Source organism: Kogia breviceps, chromosome 2, assembly GCF_026419965.1.
Source record: "Kogia breviceps isolate mKogBre1 chromosome 2, mKogBre1 haplotype 1, whole genome shotgun sequence".
Classification (NCBI taxonomy): domain Eukaryota; kingdom Metazoa; phylum Chordata; class Mammalia; order Artiodactyla; family Physeteridae; genus Kogia; species Kogia breviceps.
Genome location: NC_081311.1, coordinates 169,603,660 through 169,621,271, shown reverse-complemented (window position 1 = coordinate 169,621,271; position 17,612 = coordinate 169,603,660). Strand labels below are relative to the sequence as shown.

The window sequence follows — 17,612 nt, the reverse complement described above, 5'->3', positions numbered from 1 at the left end:
TTTGTCCTACAGTCTCATCAATAATGGAAACTTGTCAAGTTTAATATTATAAAAAGTGGGGAAAAGGATGGAAGGAACTCAATTAGAAAAAGTCAGTCATATAAAAAAAGCCAACTTTTTATTTTCTAGGCTGAAATTATTGACTGAAACAAGTTTCCTGACTTTCTTTAAACATGGTAGATCGATAATACTCATCAATTATCTCTTCCTGAAATCCCACAAAATGAAGGTGAAGATATAAAAAAGGAGAAAATATGGATAAAGAGAATGGGAGAGGAGACAACAGTGGACGAATAATCCAACCAATTTTTTTGGAAGTGTTAAGCTGTTGGAGCAGTGATTAATTGACGTAGTTGTGAGGCCTCCTCTGGGGGTCTGCAGAGGAGAATTCCCACAAGAAGCAATCAGATTTGCACTCAGTAACCAGAAAGGCAGGGTAAGACTCAAGATTTTAACAATTAGCAAAAAGCCAGTATACAGATCCCTCAGACACCATTCTTGTGATTAGCATCCTTCTGGAAAGAGACCTTGAGACTCCAGATTCAGGAACAACCGGCTGGTGGGTGGTGGCCCCTGTAATTCTAAGGGAAAATTATTTCCAACTCCGAATTGTATACTAAGCCAAACTATCATTCAAGTGTGAAGCTAGAACAGAAAGATTTTCACACAAGCAAGATCTCAAAAAATGTATTTTCCATGCACACTTTCTTAGGAAATTACTGGAAAATGATGCACTTGCAGCAAATAAAGGAACTGAACGAAAAGAGAGAGAGAGAGAGAGAGACTCATGTGGCACCTAGGAAACAGGGTATCTAACACAGGCAAAGAGAATACCAATTCTGATAGCAAAAGGACAAGAGCTACACAGCCGAAGGAGATGATAGGCACTACTGACTGGGGAAGGATGATGGAAGGCTCCATAATGGATATTTTCATGGGAAAGAAAATACAACTGATGTCTCTGAATACCTGAACGAGTTCACTGAGTGTTAACGACAGAAATGTCGAAATATCTGCCGAAAACTACTGATAGGCAGGAGTGAAGGACCTCTACAAATGTGCAAATACTAACTACAACCCCTCCTCACCGCACTAATCATGCTTCTACAGCTCCAGCAGCAGGCATGCAGAGGGGAGCCTCAGAAGTCTGGGCGCTTTGGATAAGAGGGCTCCTACACCAACCTCCACGCTGCAAGAGGAGAAATGAAGAGTGAGCCTCCGAACACCAGGCAAAATGCTGTCCTGCCCTTTACTATATCCACACCTTCCACATAGCTAAATTGATGAGATCCCCAAATTGGCATGCACCTGGCAAGACCCTGCCAAACTCCCTGATAATCGTAGCCTCACCACTATCATCTACCTTGAGACCATCCAGAACGTTACTATGACCTTTTTCCTTACCTACATTAGACACCACACTAAGCCCAGGACTACCATCCCCAGGTCTTCCCTCATGCCCCAGACTCCTATTCCTCCAGAAGTTTATCTTCTTTCCCGACCCATCTGTCCCCGACTCAAAACTCCACCTGATCTCAGCCTCTCATTCCCATGCTTGTACACTAGGTCTTGACATTACCAATAACTTCTCCATCTCCAGAGTTTTAACATCAAGCAACCAAATCTCCAAGCACCTCCTATTTTTCCTTTTCACTATTTTTAACATCTTGACGCCAAAAACTATTTTTACCCCAAAAGGACTTTTAACCCACCCACTCATATACTCATTTACCACTCTGTCCAGCTGAGATTCCATGGTCCATTATAACCACTCCCTTGCCCTGTATCCTTTTGTCAAAAGCACCTAGTAAAACACCAATTCTAATTAAACCCATTATTCTGTCAACTGCCCCTGATTCCAAATAGACGAAGAAAAACTGCTGGGGAAAAACACACCCATGCTGACTAGTCTTATATTAATTTCATGACCCTCAAGTGAATTGCCTGGAAATCTCATTTCCCTACTCCCGCACTCTCCTAATCTTCTAGATGGCTATTTCTCAGAAAATAAGATTAATTGAAAGTTCCAGATTGTGCAGTTGCAATACTCCAATCCAATCCATTTACCAGCGAGAATATTTAAAGTGTTCTGTCATTGCCAGTAATGTATTTGGCACTGTGCTGCTGCTTTACAACTTCTACAAAACCACCACTTTGCTTTGTAGATGATCCCTCATCCATTAGCTCCTTTGTTTTCAGAACCACCTTCTGAGGCTGAAAAAGGCAAGAAGAGAAAGAAGGCCGGAAGTAGATTCAGAGATAAAGCACTCGGCTAGGTGAAGCACACAGCTAACCTCCCCCTGCACAAAGCTCCTTCCACGACCCCTTTATTTAGCCCGTGAGGCCCTGCGAGGAGCAAGACCCGGTCTGGACCTTAAGGACTGTGGATTTCTGGAATGAAAGTCGAAAGACAGATGGAAGAGTAGACGACAAAAGAAACACTGGGGGAGAATCCTCGGGAAAGGGGAAAGGCGTGGAGCAGCCTGTGGGCAAACTTACTGCCCGAAAGCCACCAAAGCGCTTCAGACCCGCCCTTAAGAGTGGCGTGGCAAGGGCAGGCGCAGGGAGGCAGGGACCCGCGGACCAGCCCTCAGCCCCCGGCGGCCGCGCCCGCGCTGCTAAACCACCTGCCTGCCTCACTCGGCGTCGGAAGGCGGCCGTGCGGCCCGCGCAGCTCCGTCCTCAACGCCAGCCCCGCGCGCGCCCGCGAGGCGTCACATGCCCCGGGAGCCTGGCCCGCACGGGCCCGGAGCTGGACGGAGCAGGAGATTTCCCCGCCCCACCCCTGGGCCCGCCCCCTGCGGCCCGCCGCGGGCAGGGCGACGTGGATGCGGGCGAGACCGAGGCCGAGCCGGCGGTTACCGGGTAGAGGTAGAGCACCGCTCCCACCAACGCCAGAAAGAAGGTAACGGCGAAGATCGCGAAGTCCAACATGGCTCCTCCGCCCGGGAGCCACGTCTCGGTTCCGCGCTCTGCAGCAGCGCCTCAGCCTGCTTGACCCGCGCACCGGAGGAGTGTGCGGAGGCGCCTGCGGGACGAGCTAACTAATGGGCCGCTAGGGGCGTGGCCTGGGCCGCCAGGGCTGGCGAGGGGAGCAAGGGAGCGCGTAGGAGCTCTGGGAGATGGGAGCCGCGCCCCGAGGCGGGATTCCGGCGGACGCGACTGTAGACGCGCCCGAGACTCCAGACACGCCCACGACTCCGGGATCGAGTGCTGGGGGAGGAGGAACCCTGGCTTGAAGAAAACATTAGGAGTTAGCGTCGCTGTGCCCCGACCAGCACTTTTCCAAGTAGATTTAAAATATATATAATAACAAAATGTAGCTGAACTTCATTATTGCACATGTCTGGGTGTTCTATAATAATCTAGTGGTGTTTGGATCAAATATAAAATATAGATGCATAATTCACACATTATATATTTATTTCATAAAATTTATTTTTCTTCCCTTTACTTCAGAAGAATCTCTATTTTTAAAATCAAGATTTTTGACATCATTTGTCTTCTGTCTGCAGAAATGCCAAATTATCCTGTCTTCAGTCATTGTGGTTCTTGGATAGATTTTTTTTTAAAACAATCTCAGGTTTATTGAAGCATAATTTATATATAGAATAGTTTTTTTAATTCCTTCAAATTGAAGAAATTTTGCTCTGTTGAGGCAGTAGCAACTGGAATTGTCAATAAAATTTTTTAAGTAATCTTTAGCTTCAGAAATGAACAATGACTTTTATCTATTGTGTTCAACTGTATGTAGTTGTTGCATATGGTAACATTGTTATTGCAGCAAATATTATAAAACAGTTTAAATTTATCATAACAATTGTATCACATATTGTGATTCTCACCATCTCTTAAAGCGATAACTAGATCTGTAGGGTAATACAAAGAATTGATACCACACTTTACTCACATCATATCTAGGCCTACATATATATTATTTTAAAAGGAACGGTAATTTAATATGGAAAAGTGTTCCTAAGCTGCCAATTGCAACCACCGTGGTCACCACAATAATTGTTGAGTACTTTCAGTCCACTAATGGAACCCTAAAATAAGAAATAATGTTTCATTATGCAAAAATCTATTGTGTTTATGCTGAGAACAAAGATTGGCTAAAGTAATTTGTCTATTTTTATCAACTTGCTCAAGCTCAAATACTCTTTCCACTGTTATATTCTCCTCCAGTTTTATGGCAGCACAGCCTACAAAGCTTTATAGCATTTAGATGCAGTCACATTTTATATTTCAAAGATATAGAATGTGCAATATGAAGAATTTCCCTGGAGCCTGAGCAGTATTAGCTATGAGAGTGGATGTTAACAGTTTAGTTGACCACAAAATCCTGATTAACCACCAAATCCTGATTGACCATCGAATACTGATTTGCCCGTGCGTTCTTTAACTTTTTTATGGATTTGTGGTATGTGGAAAACTCCCAAGCATGGGCCTATCTTGCTCTGCTCTATAGGTGCTACTGTCCATATAAAAGGACACTTAGTGGGTTCCCTAGCCCTCTGATCCAAATTCTGGTTGGATTTGGCCAATGGGAAGCAGTAGCATAAGATGCGAGGATGAGAGGAAAGTAAAGTCAAGATATTCATTCTACTGGCTTTCATGCTGTGGACTCACAGTTTACCACAGCTCCTGTCATATGACCCTTCCCATACAGATACCCTTTCTAGGAAATGGAACTCCCTTCTTGCCACTTCAGGCTTAGGGTTGGTGATGGCTCACCTCTGCCTCTAGTCTTGGAGCACTGAAACCTTGTGATTTCCTTAAACCCTTCCCACACCTTCATAAATATTTCCTTTACTGAACTCTCTTTTAATTACTGGTTTCAGCATGCCATCTGTCTCCTGCTGGGATTCTGATCCACATGGTAATTATTATTGCCATTAAATTGCCTGTTTGGTGGGTGCAAATTTTTTTTCTCAATTCTAATGAATAAGGATAATCAGATAGAGGTTGCCTTTACCTAGTGGAGACAGCATTACACCATCAGTGTTTTACTCCAGGACTTTGTCAGTTCTCTGTGACATAATAAGATAAAATTTCTAATTATTTGTAATAGTATTCCACACAATATCTTGCTTTTCCATTACTCTGATGACATGCTATTGAGACCTGGTGAGCATAAAGTAGAAATTTCCTAGATGCCTTAGTAAAATAATACATGCCAGAAGTTCAGAGAGAAACCTCAAAAATTATTTAGGAGTCTGTCATATTGATAAAGTTCCTACAGGTTGAGTGGTATGGGGTACGTGCACATGTATCAGCAGAGTCTGAGATGGAGTTTAAGATGCAAGATATGTAGTAAGGATTAATACATGTGAAGGAAGGAATCTGGATTGGGCAGAAAGAGAAGTGGAACTGATGCAGGCCCAACAACTCCTAGACCAACCTAGTGGGGAGTTTGGAATGAGAATTACCCACGATGATTGGGCTTTGCTGGGCCTTTTTCTACACACCCACTTTACTCTCTTCCTGAGAAAAAACTTAGAAGGGAAGTTAGCCTCTGTAGTTTTTCTGAGGGCCACAAGTGATACTTATAATCTTCTTTCTCCACTATCCATGGTAGATTCTCTTTACTCAGCTACCAAGTGTTGAGGCTTGGTTAGTCTGGAAGAATGACTGGATTATTCTGAACTGCCTGAGTACTTGGTAATCATGTACTTCTCAGACTATGGTTTTTCTCTTTGCAGTCACAATTGGGCAAAGAAGTACAACATAGCACCCAAGTAAATCACCTGGGTTCTACACTATTACATATTCCATTATGTAATGGCAGCTGTATATCTTCCTAATTATCCAGGTCACATCAGCAAGCTATTCTGGTGCTTTATCTGGATGGCAGGTTGTGGGTGATGTATGTGATATGACCAGTAAGTGCCACTGTCATGGGCTTCCTCCAGCACTTATTTACTGTAAAGTGGGTCCTTTGGTCTGAGGTGATGTTATGTGGAATCCCTTGCCAATGAATCAAATACTCCACTGCCCTTAAGATAATGGTGCTGGGGCTTCCCTGGTGGCGCAGTGGTTGGGAATCCGCCTGCCGATGCAGGGAACACGGGTTCGTGCCCCAGTCCGGGAAGATCCCACATGCCGCAGAGCAGCTAGGCCTGTGAGCCGTGGCCGCTGAGCCTGTGTGTCCGGAGCCTGTGCTCCACAACGGGAGAGGCCACAACAGTGAGAGGCCCGCATACCGCAAAAAAAAAAAAAAAAGATAATGGTGCTGGTTAAGGCCCTGTAGACATAAAGGGCAAGCCATGTACATAAAATACATGTCTGTTCCTATGAGAATGAACTTGCCCTTCCAGAATGGAAGGGGCCCAAAACACATAACTTGCCAGCATGTGGCCCATTGGTCTCCTTGAGAAATTGGGCACTAAGCATTTATCTTTGTTTTTGGTAAATTGGACATTCAGTGGTGGCAATAGCTAGACCAGCCTTGGTAAGTGGAGGGTTCATGCTGTTAAGCCCATAGATAGTCTCCATTTTCGCCACTGTGGCTACTTTGTTCATGTACCTACCCATTGCACCGGCCCTGGAGTGCCCAGTACAGGGGCTGCCTGACATGAATTGGATTGGTTGGTTGGTCCACTTGATTGTTTAATGCCTCTTTCATGGTGGGTGCTAATATGTGATTCAAAGATTTTCATACTTCTTTCCCACTCTCATTATGTCCATGTACCTACCTCTATCCCAGACCTTCTTGTCTCCAATCTTAAAATCTTTTTCCATTCATGTCTCTCAGCAGCTGGCCAGGCCTTTCATCACTGCCCATGATTCCATATATATGTATATATTCTAACTTTGGGCCTCTTATCTTTCCACATCTTATCTTTCCACACCAAGTAAATGACATGGTGCACCACTAAAGATCTGCCCATTGAGGTGGTTTTCCCTTGCCACTGTTTTTCAAAACCACCCATAAGTAATAGCATTGAAGCTACCCATTTTTGGCTTTACCTACATACTGAGCCATCCCATCTGTAAATGAAGCTTTGGTCTTTTTCTTCCTCCTCCATCTGATCATACAAGATCACTTATAAAACCAAAAGTGTTAGCTGAGAAAGGGGCACTGGTATGACAGTGGTGGATACTCTGGGGATCTGGGCTACTTGCTCATGCAGCTTATGTCTTCCCTATGGTCCTTAAGACTTGGTGGTCTGACAAGGCCTAGCGGATGACAGGCAGTGTTGGAACTGAGTCCCTTAAGAGCAAGGTATCAACTGCCATTTTGTTCTGGACATATCTTTTCAAGGATGTTCGTACAGCAAACAACTTGGGAAGGCAGAAATAGTCTCCTTCTGGAATAGAAGGCAGCTTTGCTTACTCATCAGTATTAATGTTTCCCTCCAGGGCAAAGGTCAGGAAGGTGTGCTTGCAGCCCATTATAAAAGATACAGCTTTCCTAAACTCAGATTCTTTAGCTGTGACATAAGATTGTAAAATGTATTCTTATGAGTTCATTTGCAAGTTTATAGTTGTAGGTTTTACATTTAGGTCTATAATTCGCTTCAAGTTAATAAATAATCAGTTCCAGCACCATTTGTTGAAAAGACTGTTCTTTCCTCATTTAATTATTTTGGCACATCTGTGGAAAATCAATTCATCATATACATGGCCACATCTAAAGGCCTTCTATTTACTCCTTTTGACCTACATGTCTATCCTTATGCTGGATAATCCACAATGTCTGATTCCCGTAGCTCTAATTCTTGAAATCAGAGTGTGTTAGGTCTTCCAACCTTGTTCTTTTTCAAATTGTTTTGACATTGTGTCCCTTGCATTTCCCTATAAAATTTAGAATCAGCCTTTCAGTTTCTTCAAATCTATTTTTTATTCCATTTTTCCAGCCATATTCTGTAGTTTCAGTGTACATGTCCTGCAAATATTTTATTACATTTCCTCCTAAGTATTTAATATTTTCAAGATATTGTAAACTGTATTGTTTTGAATTATAGTTTTTGTTACTAGAATACAGAAATATGATCTATTTTTGTATTTGACCTTATATTTTGTGACTTTGCTTGGCTCATTTATTACATTACATAAGTTCTACTGTTTTGTGTACATAGATATCTTAGAATTTTCTACATGCTTGTTAACCACAAAAGGATATTTTTACTGTCTCCTTTCCAATATGTATGCTGGTTTTTTTTCTTGCATTATTGCACTACCTAGAGTCTCCAGTACAATGTTGAATAATAAAGAGAAAAGGTATTCTTACCTTATTCCTAATTTAGGGACAATTCAGTCTTTTACATTAAATATTATGTTAGCTATAGGTTTTTCATAAATATACTTTATTAAGAAAGTTTTCTATTTTTAGTCTACTGAGAATTATCTTAAACAGGTGACATTTTAAACATTAACCCAATCTTAAATTCATGGGATGAACCACACTTGGTCATGAGGCATTATACTTCTTACACATTGCTAGAAATGATCTGCTAATATTCACTTAAGGATTTTCGTGTCATTGTTCATGATAGATAATGGATTGTAGTTTTTTTATTTTAGTTTTGGGAAGATGAGGGTGAAGGGTAGAATTACATCTCTCTCAGTATTTTTCTCTCTTGCATGCAGGATCCTAAATCCTAAATTTCCCCCATTTTTTCCTCTTTCACCAACTAGTCTACAAAACAATTGCATTTCTACATTCTTCTTAAGAATGTCTTCTGAGATTGCCATGTCAAATCCTGCACACTAAGTCCACTTTTTGTATGCAGTACTCTGATCCTCTCAAACTCTTGTTCAGTATTTTTGCACTTAGGATGGGCTTTCTCTTTCTGGGAGTCTTTTTTTTTTTAACCTCAATCTTAGGTTCTCTAATCAACTACTCTCAAGTTTTTCTGGACTCTCCTTGCTTTCTCTAAAGGCTTACTATAGAAACATAAGAGATAGCTGTGTTGGAATTTGCTTTTTATATTTCTATTTTTAAGTAATTTGATGTTTGTCGTGTTATCTGTCTTCTTGATATCTTGAAGGCATGGGATTTTTGAGGATACAGTTGTTTTTGTTTATCTGTAGTTTTTTGGAGGACATGTGGAGAGATTTAGACTTAGGTACCTATGTTATCTTAGGCACCCTGTAAGTCTAGATTCATCCAGTTTGAATCCATTAATTTTCCACCTTCCAAAATTGTACTGATTATCTTCTCTATTTTCTTTGTCCTTTTAGGCTTATGCCCTCATCCTTATAGGTTTATGCCTTCACTGTTGTTCTGCCAGAATTTTAATATGGAGCAAACTAAAATACAGTTACTTACATTCAATCTGTTACCCTTATCCACAAATGTAAAGTGTATAGGATAGGAATAAGTCAACATCTAGACTGTCAAAGTTGATGAGTAAAAGATTTTAACTGTGAAAGGTAAATGTTTTTTAAAAAAACAATCTAATGTATTATTTGATTAGCTACAAATGGAGATTTCTAGCTCATAACCATGTTTCTGAGGTGAATTTAAAATGAAAAGCTTAATACCTGTTGTTATATACAACAAACATTGGTTAATTAACATAACATTTATCTTGTACACATAGGGCTACAGAAGAAATTCTGCTCATATGAGAAAGAAGCAGTGATCAATTTGCTGCTTAAATACTGTATTCAATCCCTTGTCTACTCAAATAACTTAGCCAATGCTAAGTTCTAATCAGACTCTATAAAATTGAGAATTACAAACCACCTGAAGAAAACATCATTTTTTATTTGATTCAAACCCATTTTCCTATACAAAGCTAAATTTATTATGTACAAAATAAATGCATATTCTTAAAAACTGTTAGGATACAAATTTCCAAAGGACTAAAAAATGTGCAAATTTTTCAATTATTACCTTCATTCATGCTGTACAGAAACAAATCAAACATTAGCTCATATACACACACTGGAAAATTTTAAAACAAAATTCAATGTTATAAAACAAAACATACATCTTATATATTTAATTTTAAAAGGATGAGAAAGGGAAGAATGTATTGCACCAAATTAACAGTAGCTTCATTATAATGAGAATACTAATCAAAATTATTTACACATCTTTATTAAGTCTAAAACTTTCTCAACTTTAAAAACTTTTTTTTGGCATACAAATATTCATTGAGTCACAGTTTGCACAGTCAATAATTAGATATAAATAAGGCTTAATATTCTTTTTCATGGTCAGTTCCAGTAGAACAAATGACAAGGAACACTTTACAATAACTACATAACTTTTTGAATTCCTTAAATATTTAAGTAGCAGCACGATTTGCAAGTATTTTTTTAAACAATTCCAATTTTTCATCTATCCTCTGAATTGACTATTGTGCGTGTGTGTGTGTGTGTGTGTGTGTATGCATTCAAGTCACTGTCACTTCTATGATAACACTGAAATGCTCCTATTTAATCTGGGTCCCAGAAAAACTGACATGAGACAAATCATATGTGTTCAATATTTTTCAGTCTTAATGAATTCACTTCTATAGCAATGCATCTGATAGAAAATGACTGGCTAGATCTCTCATTATTTTTTGCTAATTTTTTTGCTCTAAGTCTATAAAAGCAAACAGCTGGGGGAAGGAAAGCCATACCCGTTTGGAATTCCTGAAGAGAACAGACCAGCCATATGGTTAAAGCTAACTATAAAATAAACTGTAGCCACAAAAAATTTTTGGTGATGGTATTTATGAATCGGTGAGAGCAGTAAAAAGCATAATAGGAAAAAAAGTCAAAAATATAAAAGATCTTTAACAGTAAGATGTACTGTAATATGCCATAATTTTGGAAGAAATGTAGAAACTATTATAATACTTTGAAAAATATCCAAGAAAACCAGTTAAAATCCCAAAGGAATAAAGTTATTCTCTTTAATCCCTATATAAGAAACTAAGAGGTTGAAATTTTTTCAGTTAAGTCCGACAACTGACGTCTCCTTACCAGAACTACTTTCTAAAGTGTTTATTGATTAATATAATTTTAGCATTCTGAAGAGCAAAATATGTTTATCATAGGTAAGTTTTTTCCTCCAAAATGCAAAAGGAGTATTTGTTGAATTCGTAGGTTGAGCCCAATAAATCTTAAAACATATTGCTTAGATATTGTGGGGAAATGTTTCCAAGATAAGGAACAACAAAAATAGCATTTTAACAGTAACTATTTATTTAGTACACTGGCTACCAGAGAAACTCTAGTTTTATACACATTAAGTTGCAATAATTATTACAAAAATAAAAATTTAAAAGGTCCAGTTGGAATAAGACTTCTTTTTTAAATGTTTATATTTTAATCAATAAAATATAATTTTATTTTTCAATCCCACCTAAATCCTAACTTGTTTTCTTATTCTCAAATTACAATGCTATATTATAATAGTATTATAAATAGCTAATCAGTTTGTACACTCAAAAAGTTATCAATTTTAAATAATGAGACAGCCATCATATTATAAGTGAAAACACACACACCCACACAAACACCCAAAAGTCCACTAGCAGTCAACTTTGAAAATGAATGGGTAACTTTTTCAATGACAATATTGTGGTGTTATTATTATTATGGTAATATTTGCAAAATAAGTTTCCAAGGAAACATATTAAAACTAAACCACAGAAAACAAATGTTGAATTAGTGACTTTCTACTTGTTCTTTTCCTCTGAATTTTCAGTTATAAGATTAAAGGCATGAAGACAAAAGTAAATACAATTTTATCTCTGTCCTTTTATTTTTCACTAAAACCGTTAGCTTCATAGGTCCAAATCCTACAATGTGTTTAGAAATCACCCACATGTGAAAAATGTCAGTGAGATAATCTAAGAAGACGTATCTGATGAATTACTACAATGTATCAGAAAAGTACCTGATAAGACAGCCACTTTTACACAAGCTTCTTATAGTGAAGAAAAGCATAATTCCTATAATCTAAGATGACCTTATATTTTTAATGTAGAAAATTTGAATCATTTCCAGTACAGACCTAAATATCTTAAATGTTAATGCTTTATTTTTTTGTAATACGAAGACTTTCTATATGAAAAATTAAAGAGTATTTCCATACAGAGGCTATACCTACAAAAGTCCTCAGAAGTGCTTAGGGAATTTATCCAATGCTTTTAATTAGGAAAACTACTGATTACTAGCTTCAACACTGTAAGAGATCTAAGTCTACGTTTTAAATCTAGCATTTTGTTACTCGTGTTTTTTATTAATAGTTTAAAATGTTACCTAACTCAGATATGCAAAATATTCACTGACAGCCACTAGGAACTAATATAAGCAAACACTTTTTTGGAGGCAAATTTTAGTTATAATTTTGAAATGTGAAAGGTTTGAAGAGAGTTTATGATAAGAATAATGCAAACTGAAAAGGAAATTTGGTTGTTTCCACGGCATGCAAAACAAAGATAAGAAAGCCATTCCAAGCAAATTTTAGAAAAAATGTCTTCAAGGATAATGATTAAACCTATTTCCAAATAAGCCTGTGAATATCGGATCTGATTTATGAAAATGAATGGATATAATTTCTATAGCAGAAAATATTTTAAGATTTAATATAATAGCCCCGAGACCATTTTTTATCCCAAGAATATCAAGTAAAGGGATTCAGAGTATCCAGAGTAGTGCCTAAACTTCTGTCTATTTATAAAACTTCACAGAGAAGTCTGATCTACAATCTCAGTTAAGAAACAATGGCCTTGAAAATGCTAGATTCAAATTAAAGAAGTTAAGTTGTGGTCAACATTTTAATAATATTGAAATGATGACTGATAACACTATATTGTTGCCTAATATCATCAGAAAAAACACAACAAGGGCTCTGATACAGGAAAACTCTCTATAACAATGTTCTGGATGATCAAGTTTAAAGCAAATCAAATGTACATATGATAAATGAATTAGGCAAAAAGAACACTGAGAACAGTATTTGTTTAAAGTGATAAAAATGTTTAAGGCTGGTCACTTACTGGGAAAGAACAGTTTTAGCTGATGAGAGAAACAGTAATTAGGACAAGCTATGAGTCTGCCTGATAAAGGAAAACAACAGATTAGATTTAGAGAAAAAAGAAAAAATATATTTCATTTCTTATATCAGTCAAAAACGATATCCTAAAGACAGGTTTAAGAACTTATTTATGGATTACATATTTAATGATGTATTTTAAAAGACCAGCCTTCATATATACACACCCCCACAGGACATTACATATTATATAATATTATTTAATATTTATATAATATTTATATATAGTCCATGCACTTGCATCTTTTCATTGGAAAGGTGATAAAGACAGTGCTATTCACTTTATAAATATAAATATATAAAAGGAGCTAACCTCTTTAAATTCAATTAAAAGATTTCCAGTAGTGATTTCTTTAGTAATAGCAATAAAATATACTTAAAGGCAAAGGCCATGTGTCATGTGTCATCATTAAATAAAATTAGGGCATTAAGTTAACAATTTCTTCTGCTTACTCCTATTAAAGCAAAATACCAAAAAATCTTCAGTAAAGATTTAACTTTCAAATCTAAATTCTAATTAATTATGAGGGCACACTTATTCCTTCAGATGAATTAAACTGATTTTCAATAATAGTTCTGGAAGGATAATTTTTATATGCTTTACAAAGAGAAAAAAGGAATCCTCACTGTCATTCCTTGTTAATGACAAAAGAATACTTGGCATTTTCTCTCCTACAAAAGGATGTGACCTGCAAAAGCACTGTGACCTAAAGGAAACTAATAGAAACTGATTCATAGATGACATGAGCTTCACAGGCTTATAAGATTTTAAACAACTGGCCAAGCTTCATTCATGCCCTACTCTATTTTTTCTTCTCTCCTCCAATTTTATCTAAGTAATGACAGAATACTGATTGGGAAGAGTTGAAAAAATAAATCTTATAAAGTTTCTTTATTCTCTAAATGAGTACCTCTATTGTATGTTTTAATACTTGACCTCACTTTCTAAAAAAAATCATCTCCTTAGTATAAATTGCTCCACATCATCAGGATGCTGACATTTTTATTTCCAGCACGAGTGTCAAGAAACAAAAGCAGATGCAAAGTTCTTCAAAGACAACACACTTCATATAACAGCTAAGATTACATTCATCATCTGAAATGTCCACCTGTTACTGCACTTTAATGATACTGTTTATTTCTCCCATTATACAATACAGAAATAATTTCTATGGGTAACATGTAAATACACCATAATCCCTCAAGATATATCTTTAGAGTGATTTTTATCTAGTGACTTTTAATCAGTGGTCTAAACTGTTTAAAAGAGGAATTATTCAGCCAATGCTACTACTATATTTGATTATTTAACAAACTTTAAGTTCCATTCTTCTAGACTGTTGCTAATATTCTCAAAGATTTTCCTCAAAATTTTACATTTTGGGGGCTTCCCTGGTGGCGCAGTGGATGAGAGTCCGCCTGCCGATGAAGGGGACATGGGTCGTGCCCCGGTCCAGGAGGATCCCACATGCCGCGGAGAGGCTAGGCCCGTGAACCATGGCCGCTGAGCCTGCGCGTCCGGAGCCTGTGCTCCGCAACGGGAGAGGCCACAACAGTGAGAGGCCCAGGTACCGCAAAAAAAAAAAAAAAAAAAAAAATTTACATTTTTGGTTTTCACTTTTTGGAAAATATTATATAAGGGTTAAATCCCACTGCTCTGAACATCTACTGTTACTCTAGGTAGGGTATCTACTGTGAAAAAAGCATCTTCATATTTGTGCTATAAAATAAATACTGCTTGTTTAGCTCCTCCATCTAAACAGCAGCAAAGTAAAATACCAAAAATTTAGGAATTTTCCCCTAATAATCTAAGTTAAACTTTTTTGTAACTTATAATCATCCAAAATAACTTCCAAAACCAATATTAAGTGACCTTAAAAATAAACATCCTTACACCAAAATCTCTAAATAAATAGGCAAAAGAAATGTTTCCAAAGTTATGATTTAGAAACAGTTTTTTAAAAATAAACATTTAAAATACCAAAGCCCCATCATTTTGTTTCTCTTGACTTGAAACTTCCTAAAATATATAAGATAAAAAATGAAAACAGAATGAAAAAACTAACAGAAGAAATAAATCTTAATATATGATAATTATCTCTATTGACTTGTTTTGAGACATTTTCACCACTAGTTACTGAAGTCCTCAAAAAGGAAACCTTCACATTTGCATATGTTCTACTTTACACTTGCTGCATCAGTTTATTTCAGTGTGATTTATCTAAAACATAATGGGTTTTTACTGAATAAAACACAGAATTTTAAATAACTGGAAAGAAAATTCTTCTATAACTTTTTATAAGTCAAGCCAATCAAATCTATCAAAAAGTTTCCCTAAACAAAATCCTTTACTTCTCATAAATTTTGTACTCACTCATACGATTATAAAGAAGAGGGTACTAGATACCATGGGCAACAGGAGAGGATTGCAAAGGAAAAATTTCTCAAAGATTCAATTGAGAAGACAATTGGATATAAGGAAATCTATAATTTGTAGAAAAAAGAATATTATTATTTTTAAAAGGTATTGTTGTAAAAAGTCTTTTTTTCCCCCAATCGCAGACCCTTTTAAAGCCACCCAAACATTCATTCCTGAAAAAAAAAAAAATGCAGCTAACATACAGAATTTCCACACAATTTTAAGGGATTCATAAATTCCCCCCAACCTGTGGAATCTCAGATTAAGGACACTCGTAGTTGTAAAAGCTTTCTAACTCAAAATATGACCTTATAAAAGTATAAAGTTTAACAATCTCTTTGAATTCCAAAATAAATCTATCAGCCTTTTAGTTTAAAAGCATAATGTAACATCTAGCTATGTATAATAAAATTAATTGTAATCCTGAAAGTTATACATAACATGAAATAGAAACGTGTATTTAAAAAAATTACTATATCCAAATGACTAGTTTAAGTTATGCATATCTTTTCAGTTCATCAATCATACGAAATAAGTAAAAATGTAATATATTTGGGTATCATTGCCAACTCCAATAATTATTGGGGGAAAACACAGTGTTTAATAAAGAAAAAGCCAAGAAATTTCATACTTTGCACATATAAATTGAGCTGCAGATGCTACTTAAAGGACCCAGCTGTCAAAATCATAATGAGCATTTTTCCTTAACTCTACTACTAATGAAATATATCCACAAAATGTGTCTCTAGTTTCTCTTACTCCTACTCAACATTTATTATTTAAGGATAATAATACATTGCAATAAATTCTCATTAGTACTATGCTAAGTATTAGTGGGATGAGCCAATATACCAGTTTCAAAAGTCTTGTTTTCAACTTATCATGAAAACCTGTAATTTATACTGAGTTTTAAAAATCCAAGTATGCAACAAATGCTTTTAAAATATTACCTCCAATCAGAAGTTCCGTAATAAAATTGATGTATTTAGGATGATTTATTCAGTAAATAGGAGAATAATTAACTAAAGAATGTATTGAAAGCCATATCTCTCAACTGTCCCATTATCGCTACTCTTTTATTAGAAATACCTCAACTTTTGCTGTTTAGAATAAGCAAATTGAATTCAGCTTCTTTATTTTTAGAAGTTTATTCTTTAAAATGGATCTAATGATCTTTAGGAATAAGCTACTAAATCTAATCAAATGTATTTTCTCAAATTCATCTTAGTGTAGGCCAAGAATTAGTTAATAAGATAGATTCAGCGATGTTAACCAGAAATTTTTTTAGTGGATAATAATAATATAACCTACGACTTTATACACATACGATACCAAATTTTGGTAATCCCTAAATGATTTTCAGGGATAACAGCCCTGAAACATTTAAGATAGTTGAGAGATGTGACATTAAAGTGATTTAACGTCACATTTAATCTGTCACAGATTAAAGTGACAAAGCAATAAATAAAATTTCAGTTATCCATGACAGAAGGCAGAAATAACAATCACTTGGAATATTGAGGATTATATTCAGTCTCTCCAGCTGAAATCTGGCTGAGCCGCTTGCTAGAGCCCCACAATTTTCGAGAAAGCTGACCTGAGCGCATCTGTTTAAAGTAATCCAGAAAAATGAAGAAGAGATGTTATTAAGAAAGAAAAAAAAATAACAAATAAATGAAATTGATATACAAGACAATGATTCTGTAGAATGTACAAGAAATAGGTTTTGTTAGCAGAATCATTAACATTTTAATGATTCTTAATTAATAATAATCAAAGAAAGGCTTTTCTTCATTAGTTGTCTTTTAGTTGAGAAAGATCTAATACCAATATACAAATATTTAAATTAAATGTGCCACTATATCAAAATTACAAGACTCCCTTACTTTATATATTTACAAAACTACATTTCACTTAATTAAAATAATCTCAAATTATACTTAATCAGGCAACAAGACACATAGTTTTGGGGAATTTTCTCCTCTTATATTTGCAGTACTATTAATGACAATCACAATGATAAGAAAAAAGTAAAATAACATTTTGATGAAAAGAAAGTAACTTTTAAATAGTTTGATCTAAGAATGTAAAAAAATCTTTAACAATAGCATGATAAGTAATTTAGAAAATAAGAATAGCATAACATCTTGGAAGGTAAGAATCACATTTTTCCACCACTAAATTTTT

At 36.1% G+C, this 17,612-nt stretch overlaps 2 protein-coding genes across 11 annotated transcripts in view; both read right to left on the bottom strand.

Annotated features, from left to right (window-relative positions):
• CYP20A1 (cytochrome P450 family 20 subfamily A member 1) overlaps window positions 1–3,202 on the bottom strand; it is a 67,884-nt gene extending 64,682 nt beyond the window's left edge. The window contains exon 1 of one of the 3 annotated variants that reach the window (XM_059053453.2): window positions 2,863–3,202. In XM_059053453.2, the coding sequence (XP_058909436.1) occupies window positions 2,863–2,934 (72 nt within the window). In that variant the 5' untranslated portion in view covers window positions 2,935–3,202. Of the gene's footprint in view, window positions 1–2,631; window positions 2,777–2,862 lie in introns of those variants that run through there. The other 2 variants (XM_067026602.1, XM_067026604.1) reach the window with 2 other exon arrangements.
• Window positions 3,203–13,539: 10,337 nt separating this feature from the next.
• NBEAL1 (neurobeachin like 1) overlaps window positions 13,540–17,612 on the bottom strand; it is a 180,892-nt gene continuing 176,819 nt past the window's right edge. For all 8 annotated transcript variants that reach the window (XM_067026594.1, XM_067026592.1, XM_067026598.1 and 5 more), the window contains one exon: window positions 13,540–17,032. In XM_067026594.1, coding sequence (XP_066882695.1) covers window positions 16,931–17,032 — 102 coding nt within the window. In that variant the 3' untranslated portion in view covers window positions 13,540–16,930. The remainder of the gene's footprint in view (window positions 17,033–17,612) is intronic.